This window comes from Capsicum annuum, chromosome 4, assembly GCF_002878395.1.
Source record: "Capsicum annuum cultivar UCD-10X-F1 chromosome 4, UCD10Xv1.1, whole genome shotgun sequence".
NCBI lineage: Eukaryota > Viridiplantae > Streptophyta > Magnoliopsida > Solanales > Solanaceae > Capsicum > Capsicum annuum.
The window spans coordinates 228,227,579-228,240,269 of record NC_061114.1 but is presented as its reverse complement, the minus strand read 5'-3'; the positions used below and the strand labels follow the sequence as shown (position 1 = coordinate 228,240,269).

The following is a 12,691-nucleotide window of genomic DNA, read 5'->3' as shown; positions in this document are numbered from 1 at the left end:
CCTCCTTTTCCGACAATAGTCCACTCAATTTATGATGTTCTACGGCTTGTTTTCTATTTTAGATTAGTTCCCATGACACAGAAATTATGCATTTACATTGTAAGAGCATCATAAATCAAATGTCAAAAGAAAGAAGAAAAAAGAGAGCAAAATAACCAATTGTTTTTACCAGAAGGTTTATGTTGATACATGAATATGAGTCCCCCCTAAATGAACTATGGAGTTGTTGTTTTTTTTGCTGATTAGTGCTAAGTGCTGTTATTCCAAATATTACTAATTATTGATTGATCTGTTCAATAACACACAAGGTAGTGGAAATAATCACTCCTGCAAATATTTGGACACAATACACTGAGAAAACCCAACATAGCAATCCATATACGGGGAAAAGCTTGGACGTTATATAGAAAATACTAGAAGGAAAGTTGAATCTAAGGCGTGCATACTTTTCTATAGCTTTGAACGGTGAGATATCCTCATCCTTTGACCTGCTTAGAAGGTGTTGCCTTTTGGCGAGACTTATGTATTGCAATTGATTTAGAGCCATACGCATATCTCCATCAACACGGTCTGCCAATTCCTCAAGAGCAATCTAGAAAAGATAAAGAAGAAGAAAAACAATCATGAAACTCAGAAAGTTTGCAAATGTATGTCCAGACAACCAAAAAAGGAAAAACTTTCCCTCTGTTTTGTAGTAGCACCACCAAATTATATATGCTGTAACACATTTAACCAGGAAAGATCTCAACCAAATATGTATCAACACAAATGCATGTAGTGGTTTCCATCAGAGCTACAAATAGAGAAATGTTTTGATTGTAAGACTACTTTTGGACCTTGCTTATTTAATTTTTATACAAAAAGGAACTCTGATCATCTACTCCATAAAAGATCATAGGCCTCCATCTGGGTGTTTAAGACATGGTTTACTTTATCATGCACTTCAACAAACCAACAATATCAAACAAAAATACAATAGTCCATAAGTGTGGACAAGTGAAACAATATTTTTTCAGGGATGATAGCTTTTGAACTAAACAAGACAGTTCCAAAGAACTTTTCTTCAGCACATCTTTTTCACATTGTAATAAGAACTTATGCAAGTTGTTGAAAGAGAATAAACCTCATTGACTTGAATGCCTTCAGCATTTGCCACTTGCTTTAACCTCTTTGCCATCTGTCAAAGAATACTATTAGCAGTCAAACTTCCAATGAATATTTTCAACTCATGTCTGCCATAAGAGATCCAGAAAGAACACCAGAAACTTTGTTGATAGAGAAACATTACTGAAGCAAGGATAGCTTGGATTTTGTCCATTATATAGTGCATAATTTGGCAAACATTAAGCATTAAATTCCAAACCAAGGAAGGATATCTAACTGCTAGACGAATGAATATATCAAACAACATTCCTGATTTACTTGTACCATCTTATTACTGCTCCTGTGTGTTATATTTTTCTTATAAAAGTTCCAATAGGAACATCCACAGAAATATTAAAATGAACAAATCTTATATATGACCGGCTGCTTGGTTGGTTTTCTGAAGTCAATTGGAAGGCAATAATTCATAAGGCTCTTCAATTCCTGACTGTAGCGATCATTGCAAATGCAGATAATAGGAATTTTTGAGATCTTGATGACAGCAATAAGATCGGCAACACCTCCTCCATCTCCAGCAGACATGCCATCAACCTCATCGATAATCAGAACAGTCTTCTGACGGTGTGATCTGCAAGCAACAACATGGATTATGGCATAACATAATTCTGATTTGAACATTCAAGAGAGCAGAAGCATACCTGCCAATATTAGCACTTAGAAATTCATTGGTAACACATTCTTTTATGGAATTAGCAGTACTTCCACCAATTCCTTCCTCAATTTTCGAATCAGCCTTTCCACGAATATCACTAGCATTTACCTAAACAAATAAAAGTACTGTTATGTTGAACCAACAGGAATTGAAGTGTTGGCGAAAAATAATTAAATTACAGTCCTGAAATTTTCACTGTTTAAAAGGAAAATACCTCGATCGTTTGGAAAGCCAGCCACCGACTAACCAACTTTGCAGATGTAGTCTTGACTATACCTGGCATACCACTCAACATAACTGCTTTTTTAGCACCAGAGTCATTCTGTATTTTTCCCTTCCCCTTACTAGCTGCTTTTAGGAAATGCTCATCCCAGTTGTTTAGCCAATGCTGAATCTGTTCCACCTGAACATGTATCTCCATGTGATATCTTTTAATTCAAAAAATGTAGCCATTAAGAAAGAAATCAACATAGAAGAATACCTCATTTCCTATTATGTCTATAATGGCTTTGGGCCTGTATTTTTGTGTCCATGCAATACTCGTACCAGGAGAGGATGCCAATTGTTCTGCAGCTAGCATCTTCCTGGCAGAGCTTTCAGTTTCATCACCTTCAAAATTGGCATTTTTGAATTTTAGGCCATGCAGTTCCAAAGTTAACTATCACGTCAGCATAAGAGACATCATAAACACAATGCTCCGTTATCTGACGGACTTGCGTCCTCATCTTTCACCAATCCAAGAAAAAAAAACCACAAGATTTTTTTCGTTTAGTTCATGGAAGTAAGCTAACATCCCTCAGCTGTCTAGTTATTAACAGGCTGCCCCCGTCCCTCTCCAAGATGCCAACCACGTTTCCATCTACATACACCACTCAGTTGTTTATGCTTCTTCTATCCGATATGTGCGGCACACTTTCCTTGTCAGTTTATTTAGAAAACGTTGACACATCTCTCTCAATCAAACAAGCCCCATAAAATAAGACAGATGGAATATATATAAACTTTCAGCATTTGTATCCCTAGTATCTTCAACATGGAGCCCCAATTGACGCATATACCTCTAATTCTGGTGCTTGGCAGGTTCTTACTTAGCGGTATATAGACACTTTTGAGCCCTATGATTTATAAAATTAATTAATACTTGATGATTAAACAAATCCGGAATCAACTTCTGGAACTACTTGGGCTTAAAGCGCTGATGCCAAAGACTGAAAACTTGCTGTCATACTGGGAAGGCAGCGAAAGACACTTACTTACCACATTTATTTCCTCTGTAACGCAATAAAATAATTCAGAAAAAAAATAGCACGAATCTGCAAAGACAAAACCCTTGTCAATTTCTTTACAACAACAACAACATACCCCAAAAAAAAAAAAAATTCTAAACCGACCAAAATCAAGAATTAGTTCAAATAAATACACAATCAAAAACAACAGTCAAGAACAACTGCTTCTTTGACTCTTGGATGAGAAGTATACCTGCTGCTTTTAATCCCCTCATATATTTCAACATTTGTTGCTAGAAGATCCTTTTCAATAGCAGATTGAATACAAGGAATTGAGCGATTTTTTGTAAGAAATGGTACCAACTGGATTTTATTTCACGTGGCAGATGTGTAAGAAAAAAATAATTATTTACGAGTATTTTATCTTTGATAAAAGTAGTCCATTTAATATGTATGATACGTTTACCCGCGCTCTTTCTCTTGCTCTTCCCCATCCGCAATTCTTAAAATGGAGTGCAGATCAGCCATGAGAGACACATTATATGCATTGTATTTAGAGAACCCTCTTTCGAGGTAATCTTGCAATGGAAAAAAATCCAAAACGCCCTTTCTAAACGTCTCTTTTCCTTTCGACATGTCACGGTCATTTGCCGGAGGTTTACCTGGCTCGGGATGATGACGGTGGAAGGATGGTTTCGTGTGATATATGTGAGATACGGCAGCATACTCGCTGCTGTGGCATCGAGGATTCTAAGGCTGTGCCACCATTGTTTGTGTGTGAACCCTGCTGCACTTCACTTGCATCACCAAGAGCACAGAGCATAGCTTTGAGTCTGGTCAGTACTATCCGGCAGCACTAGTGCCCCTTGAATCTCATTGGGTAATTCACTGAGGACGAGATTTGTACAGACATCAAAGGATAATCATCATAGAGTCATATACCTGCTTCTTTACACTTTTTTCAGAACTTGAATGTCCATTTGCCTGTTTGATAATGGAAAGAATGAACGTAGAAGAGGCTATAATTTTCTGCTTGATGTACTTGTATATATGATGACTACAACAGTTAAAAAACAACTAGCACTGAAAATATCTAGTTATGAATGTTGGATGGCTTATGAATGTTCAGCAGCAATATAATATTGTAAAAGAATAAGGGAATTGCAGGCAAATAATGAAGGACTAAGATTGATTAATTAGAACTACAACTTCTGGTAGTCATACACTCATACTTGAAAAAATTTGCTTAGATACCTTTAGATATATCATTGGATTTCTAGGCTCAAATTTGCTTATAATGATGATTTATAAAACCTCAGATGCGACCAATCTTTCGACAGAGAAGAGTAGGACTCAATTTCCCTATCTGCTTGATATCTGTCATATAAATTTGCTTTTCTAGGAATGTTGTAAGTATAAATTTTGTTGCTATTGCAATTCTGAGACGTTCATTTCTATCTATCTGTTAAATATTGGTCTGGGTTGTGTTTTAAACTGTCCAAAGCCACGTACATGTGAAAAATTGTTCTGCATAGAATTTCTTAATTCTAATTCCATATCATGCTAGCTGCAGCTCAATCTAGGTCTAAGGATAAAAAATAAACTCTTTTACCGGTAAAAAATAGCAGGGGGAGCATGCATGCAAAATGGAATGCTCTTTGTGAAAAACTTATTTTTGCAACAGTTAAGTTTATAATTGGAGACACAAGGATACAAAAACTGAGGCAAACTAATAAGATTAATATGTGATATCAAAGCGGAAGAAACACAATCAATAGCAACACAAGCACCAAAGGCTTGATATCAGGGGCGGTGGCACGCCACCCGTAAACTCTATATATATACAGAATATAGATATATAATAATAGTGCCACCTGCAGTATCAAAGTGTTCTGTAGTACCAGTGGCAAGGGGGTTAAAATCCGCCCAGAGTATGCAGGCTCAAATCCTGCCATTTTTGGTTATTCATACTTAGTTTAATCCTATCAATTAAATCAACTGTATCCAATATTTTACTACTGAAATCAAAATTATACTTATTTAAAAATTCTTATTGGCCTGCAATACATTAAATTTCATGCAATTAGGATGTTAACTTAGGTATAATTAGAACTCATTATTTGACTTGTCCTTTCACTATAAATAAGATTTAAATATTGTGCAAAGTATATATATTAATCTTATCAAGTTAAGTTGATTTATAATAATAACTCGATATTATAATTGAAAATTTTCTTTTTTTTCTTCTTTACTGGAGATGTTTTTAACTATTATTGACTTATATCAACTCATTTATTTTTTATTTAAATAGCAAATTTAGGGAGAAGAACGGAGAGGATTTAAGTTACTAAGCTTGCTATTTTATTTTGTTCTATTTTTAAAAAGAGACTAATTCTATTTTCACTTTAATGTCCGAGTTCTGACTCTATTTCAAAATACCAAATTATAAATTTTGAATATATAATGAATTTTAATTCTTAATTATTATAATAAAACTTTACACCCAAAATTGAGGCCAAATTGCGAAAGTCAATTTTTTTTTTTTTTTTAAATAAATAGATAAAAAGTTAAAGCATTCCTTCTTTTAACCACTCCCTGGTAAGAGATAGTGACAGAGCCAAAATTTTTATTAGAGAGGTTTAAAATCGAAAGATAAAAACACACGAACTAGTCGAAGGAGTTTCAACATCTACTATATATCAAAGATTTTTTTATTTTTTTTAACTATATTCTAACGAAGGAGGTTAAGATGAATACTTTGGCGACTAGTTGGTTCTGCCCTTGAAGGCGAATCCAGAATTTAAAGTTTCCAGTTAATTAAATCGATGAGTGTACTTGGCACCCTAAAACTCCGAATCCTGGATTTATGACCATAAATGACAAGAACAAACTTGTGTAAATTTTTCCTTATAATTCCCTTTTTTAAACATCTTTCCACCCATATCGTTTTTTTACGACATGAAGACAACAATAGGATTTGTTATACTTCATAATCGTTATCTCTATATTCCTTGCATAGATTTGTGCGAATTTTATCAGACCAATGTTTCCTTCTTACTTGCGTAACACAGCACACGTTCTTAATGTTTAAAATGTTAATGTGTTTATCATTTCTAAAAATAGTACTACTATATAATAGTACAGTTTATTTAAATGAAGTTGGAGGTATTAATAAGTATTATATCTCATGTATCGGTTTTCTTTTTTTTGGTTAGATCATTCGGTGTCCGGTACCCACATTGGAGTCCTATTAATTCAGATTCGCCTCGATAAGGGCCCCATTCGGGAGGAAGAGCTTCCAACAAAGTGTTCTCCATACCCAGGGTCAAACCCTCGACCTCTGGTTAAGGTTGGAGCAGCCCCAACCGCTGCACGACCACCCATGTTGGTTCATGTATCGGTTTTCATTTTCAAGAAAGTAAAGATGGAAATATTTTAGCAACGAATTAAATTCGTAGCTTATTCCATATATTTTAGTAGGGTTTTTACCTATTCATTTAGTTAAAAAGAAAGATATAATGTTATATACGTTATATTCAAAATAGTTTAAATTTTAACTTCTCATTCTTACCTTAAACTAGTGAGAAGCTTTTATGATCACACATGTATTAATGACATGTTTGAAACTAAAAATGTTAAAAATCTTTTTTTATATATTTTTGTTCTTAAACTCTGAATCATATCATGTCACATAAATTGAATGACATAATACTCAGTTTCTCCGATATTCAAAACATTCGAATGAGTTTGATATTTGACTTTTAATACACCCAGGTTTTAATTTATTTATTTGGTTTTGAATTGATACAAAATTTTAAAAAATAGAGGATATTTTTGAATTTTGTTGCCTTAAATTAAAATTGCATTGAAAGTACTAAAATACCCTTTAATCTTGTGGTCTTAAACGTGCCATGAAAAAAGTTAAAGTTGAAAATTTTTCCAAAAAAGAAAAGATTAGATAACATTAATCTACTTCAAAAGAACTTCATTTCGAGTGAGTGATATCTCAAAAAAAATTCGGAACGTCAAGGAGGTTGCTCAGATCCAAAATTTTGGTCTAACTAGATATACATATACATATATATATATATATATATATATATATATATATGTATGTATGTATGTATGTATATATATGTATGTATATATGTATGTATATGTATTTAATTTGAACTAGTTTTGGATTAAATTTCAATTTGTGATCGTTGAAGTTCGAAGTTGCAGCCGAGCTATATCAAATATATATAAAAGTAGTATTATAATTGTATGTTGAATTTGTTTGAAGATTGGACTTTTAAGTTTGCATGTGGATTTCAATTGTATTTAAGGACTATGATTACTCTGTGAAAGTTTTATACAACATTATGTAGTTGTATTAAATTTTCAGAAATCAGAATTTATACGGTTATATACCTATTTCAAATAGTTATTTTACACAAAAGTATAAGCAAAATTCTAAATATTTGAGCGAGATATGCATATTTTGTATTGTTTTTACATATTTTTCATACACGGAAATTGTGAGCGACTCTAATACTTGAGCGAGATATACATTTTTCAAACCGAATTAATGCAACTTGAGCGAGATATACATTTTTCAAACCGAATTAATGCACGTTTTCATACATGAAAAATGGGAGCAAATTTTCATATATGTTTTGAAAAAAAAAAAAAAAGATATCCTACTATTTTTTTTTTTAAAATGAAAATCCCCTGCTATGTTTGATAAATATGAGCCTAATTTCATGTATATAATAATGACCAGGTATATGTATATCTAATAAAATTGTAGAGAATTCAAAGAAGAAGAGAGGCCACATCCAAAAAAGTGAATTATTTCTTGAGGTTTATTTGTATGTACATAGTATGATTCTGTGTACGTCATTAGAAACAATATGTTTAATGGAAACATATATGATTCTTGTGTATGCCAGTATGTTTGAAAACAATCAGTGTTGATTGTTATAGTTCAGATGTAGAATCGCTAGTGAATATGATACCAATAACAAACAATGCTCAATGAACTTTTTCTATTGAATTCATGAAGATCAACAAAACACTAGCATTTGTTTAAATTGCTGTCATCTGAACTCATGAATAGGACTAACTTTTTCTATTGAATTTATGAAAATCCCTGCTATCATCAGTCATGTTGTGATTGATTTTACTAATCCTTTGTAGTTTGTAGTTGCATCATACATAATCTCATTTAACAAAGTCCTTCGGTATTCCTGTTTAAACAACAATTTTACTTTTCATGCAATTGATAAACATACACAAAATTAAATCATCATCATATTATATAAAATTCAACAATATAACAATAGAGAATTGAAGAAACAGAAAAAAAAAAAAACGCTTTGAATGCAAAATATCCATTTTCATAAAAAAATAATAATATACTTGACGAATCCTATCTCCCTCCATGACGTATCATTATTGAATGCAAATTATCAGAATTTATATTTGTTATCAAAAGAAATACTTTTTTTTGCTTTTCTTTCAAATAATAATCCTCGGCAATTTGTTAGAAGAAGTCGAAATTATGTTTTTTTTTGTTTATTGTCAGAATTTATCATGTACAAAGAGGAATGTAGTATATGAAGATGGAAACTCTTAATGCAAGTATTAAAATAGGAGAAAATAAAAACGGTTAGAGAGATTTTGGGGGTGGATTAATATCAGTAATTAAGGTTAACTATATTTAAGGAAGAAATATTGTATATTAATTGTATTAAATCTTATTTTTCTTTTCAGATATTATTTTTTTTTTTTAAAAAAAATTTTAACTACTTTTTTTAAAATGAAAGTTGCAATAACTTAAAAATTTAAAATTTTCGTTATAACTTATAGTTACCAATCTAATAGGTTTATATAGTTAATTTTCCCTTCTACCATTCTATAGCACACACACTCGGGCTTTAGTGAAGAAGACCAAGTCTGGGCATCCATGAACCCACATAGGCCTAGGAGGTTCCTAATAGAGCATCCAAGGCCCAAGATCAACAATTTGAACAAAAACATGGCAAATTACATAAATCTCGACAGTTTGAAGTTTAATTACAGAAAATCTCGATATTTTCTAATTACTAAAAATCCCAATTTTATATTTATCGAGATACATAATTAGCTTCCAATAAATCCAACGAAGATACATTTTTTCCTTTTTAAAGATGCATAATTAGCTCCCGATATTTTTTTTTTTTGATTTTGTATTTGTCAAAATACATAGTACATCCATCGAAGACACATTTTTTCATTGTAAAGATATATAATTACCTTCCAAACATTTTTTTTATTATTATTTTGGGTCTGTGGAGATACATAATTAGCTCTCGAAACATTCAATGAAGATACATAATTAGTTGAGATTTTTGTAATTACTTTATAAAAGTGAAAGTTTGTGTAAATATGATAAATTAAGGTGTATGTTTATGTTATTTATGAGTCTGAATCTTAGTAATCTTCTAGCTAAATGTTTTGTTTGGACATTTGTTAATTACATGCCAAAAAGTTCACATCTTTTTACCGTTGAAACAGATAATAGTTACGTACAATGAATTATATTTTCAGGTTTTTATAAATTTATCAAACTAACTTTTAAACATTTTTGACTTAACTACGCATTTGGTAAATATCAAAAAGTGTTGATCAGTGAAGCTTTTATAAGCCAAAATTAATCACAAGTAGAGTTGATCATCCTAACTTATCAGTTTAGAGCTTATAAGCACTTTTAAGTTGACCGAATCTTTTATTACTTTATCCGTAATGCTCCCTCCATTTTGAAATAAATGAATTATTAAATTTTTGCATACAAATTGAGAAAAAAACATTAAAGACATAAATTTTCATTTTTACCAAAAAAAAAAAAAGAAAAAATTGACCTTATTAATGCTATAGGCTGCAGTAGTACTATTTTTGAAATTTAACTCTTTGGTTGTCAAATAATAAGAGTAAATTTGAAAAAAAATTCAACAATTCACTTATTTTGAAATACCAATAAATACTCAAATAATTTATTTATTTTGAAACGGAGGAAGTATCTTTTAACACTCTTTCACAAAACATATTTCTTAATTATCTCCCCATGCTATAATACATAATAGTCATTTATCCCTTTTAAGTAAAAAGGGAACTTTTTAATTTATACATAACTGTTTATTTAGAAAATCAACTTTATCACTAAGAGGTTCATTCACATTATGTTAAGCAAATATTGTGCTAATTAGCTCAACACTAAGGACTTGTAGAACCAGAAAATGTTACTAGTAATATTTTGGACTTCGTCATTAGTCTCTTGTTTGAAATTATCTTTTTCAAGTATGTAATTCAAATTAGGAGAGCTGACAAATCTTGGCATTTGAAGGAATGCATCGAATTTTAATAAGCAACGTCTCTCCATTATTCATTTTTCCAGTTTATTGTTAAAATATTGGTCTTCTTTTGTACCTCCATGACTCACTATTGATATTGATATTCAAAGTTCAAACTCATCATTACTTTCTTCTTATAAACAACAACAACAATAACATTATATTGTTTATTTGATGTAATTTCATAAGTGAAGTGAAGTATATGTAGCTTACTTCTACTTTAAAAGAAGGAAAGTGTCCGAGTAACTGACAAAGTTGCTGTCATATTGTTGGGTTGTGGAGCCTGATTAATATGTTATGTACTGCTATATATTAATGTTCACGAGGTTCAACCTCTGCGGTGAGGTTGTCGGGGGTGATGGGGCAGGAGCCCCCATCCGAAGGCGGGGTTCGGGTTGGAGCCCCGACCCAAATTTTAGGCATTGTACCTTTTATTCTCATTTCTCTTTGTAATTGTACATACTCTGAATCCTTAATATAAATAGGCATAGCTCGTCCGTCGTGGAGTTTACCCACGGGTGTTACCACGAAATCATTTCTCTCTCTCTCTCTAGTTTTTCTTCATCCTCTCCATAGATCTAGTGTGTGTAAACGCCAATCGATCCTAACACATATAACCAGGTAAGGCTGCATACAATACACCCCTGTGGTGGGGTCCTTCCCCGGACACCACGCATAGCAATAGCTTTAGTGCAACGGAATGCTCTTTTTTACCTCTACTGTAAAAGACATACAGTCTGTTCCCACTTCAAACTAACCATCGACTCAAGGAAAAAAGAAGCCATAGTAAGAATGCACAAAACAAATACGATATTTTGTAACCATTCTCAAATTCTTAGAGGTCGTTTGGTGTGAGGTACTAAGGCAAAATTATCTCGGGATAAAATAATAGTCCGGGATAAACTTTTTAATACATCATTTGGTTGGCAGTACTCGAGATAACTTATCTCGAAACTAATAATAGTACTGGGATAAGTTATACCACATATTTGATGGTATAAGTTATCCTACCTTAATTTATCCTCGGATAAAATTAGAAAATGATAAAACTACCCCCAGAAGATTACATTTTTGTTAGTTAACGTTTGCACTCTATTGAAGATGTGGTATTCTTACTGGAATATTATCTATAAAGTTAAAATTCTGATCTGATTATTTGGTATGTTTTCTTAAGAACATGTTATTGGCTTTGCTTTTGCAGGTTAGGTGTGATTTTCTGATCACTGTGCATATCAATCGCCATGTTGGAGGGATCATATCATGTTTCAACTGTGCAACCTAACTTTAACACTACAAAATCTGGAAAATTTAAAGTTGTGTTAATTGAGCATATCAAGTGCATGTTGTGCTATTCATAGGGTTTGGAGAAGGTATATTATGTGCAATTTTATCCTGTATTTTTGCAAGAAGCTATTTCAATATTATATGAAAAATCAAAAAGATCAAGGTATTATTTCAGTTCAATGTATATTTTTATTCCATTTCACACATATATGTATTTTTTATTTATGAATATATTATACGTTAAATTTATTTGAATAATTATTATGTTTATTTATATATTTTAATTCTCCTAACAAATAATAAAAATGTCAACTCCATTGTTGAATTGTATATTTTAAATTAAATAGTTTTTTAATCACTTGAAAATTGATATTGTATTCATCAATTAAAATGAATTTTAATATTTTATATTATATGAGTGATATGTGTTTAATTAAAGTGACGTGAACAACAAATCCTCTTTTACTTTAACAAATTTAAGTTGAAAGTTTTTATTCAAACTAAATAAGATGTAGTAAGATTTTTCTTTAAACACACGGCATAATCATGGGAAGACACATGCAAAAAAATTAATGCTAAATAAGATGAAAGTTTTATTTTTAAAATACATAATATAATCATGAAAATGCACACACATAAAAAAATTAAGCTAAATAAGATGAAAGTTTTATTTTTAAGAATAAATATTTAAAGCTTGAAAATAAATATATATATAAAAAATTTAAATAAGGTGAAGTGTATTTGGATAATCAATTAATTTATTTTTAGAAATTATACCATGCATATTTCTATATTATAGAAGAGGTTGTTTCAACATATCCATTTTTTGTCTTTAAATTTAAAATTGAGGGTATTAAAGTCTTTAAAATAAGTTTTAAGCTAAATTTGATAATCTCCTACGCTTTGTTTTCTGAACCTCATCAAAAGTTTTAATAAAAATTCATTCTTTTTTCTTTAATTACCAACAATGTCATGTAAGAAATTTAGCCATA

At 31.2% G+C, this 12,691-nt stretch overlaps 1 protein-coding gene across 1 annotated transcript in view; it reads right to left on the bottom strand.

Moving 5' to 3' along the window:
* LOC107868531 (replication factor C subunit 1-like) overlaps positions 1-3,678 on the bottom strand; it is an 8,641-nt gene extending 4,963 nt beyond the window's left edge. The window contains 8 exon segments of the mRNA XM_047411733.1: positions 447-592; positions 1,124-1,177; positions 1,525-1,732; positions 1,803-1,924; positions 2,031-2,219; positions 2,298-2,425; positions 3,074-3,087; positions 3,509-3,678. Of these exon segments, the coding sequence (XP_047267689.1) occupies positions 447-592; positions 1,124-1,177; positions 1,525-1,732; positions 1,803-1,924; positions 2,031-2,219; positions 2,298-2,425; positions 3,074-3,087; positions 3,509-3,678 (1,031 nt within the window).
* Positions 3,679-12,691: the final 9,013 nt, after the last annotated feature.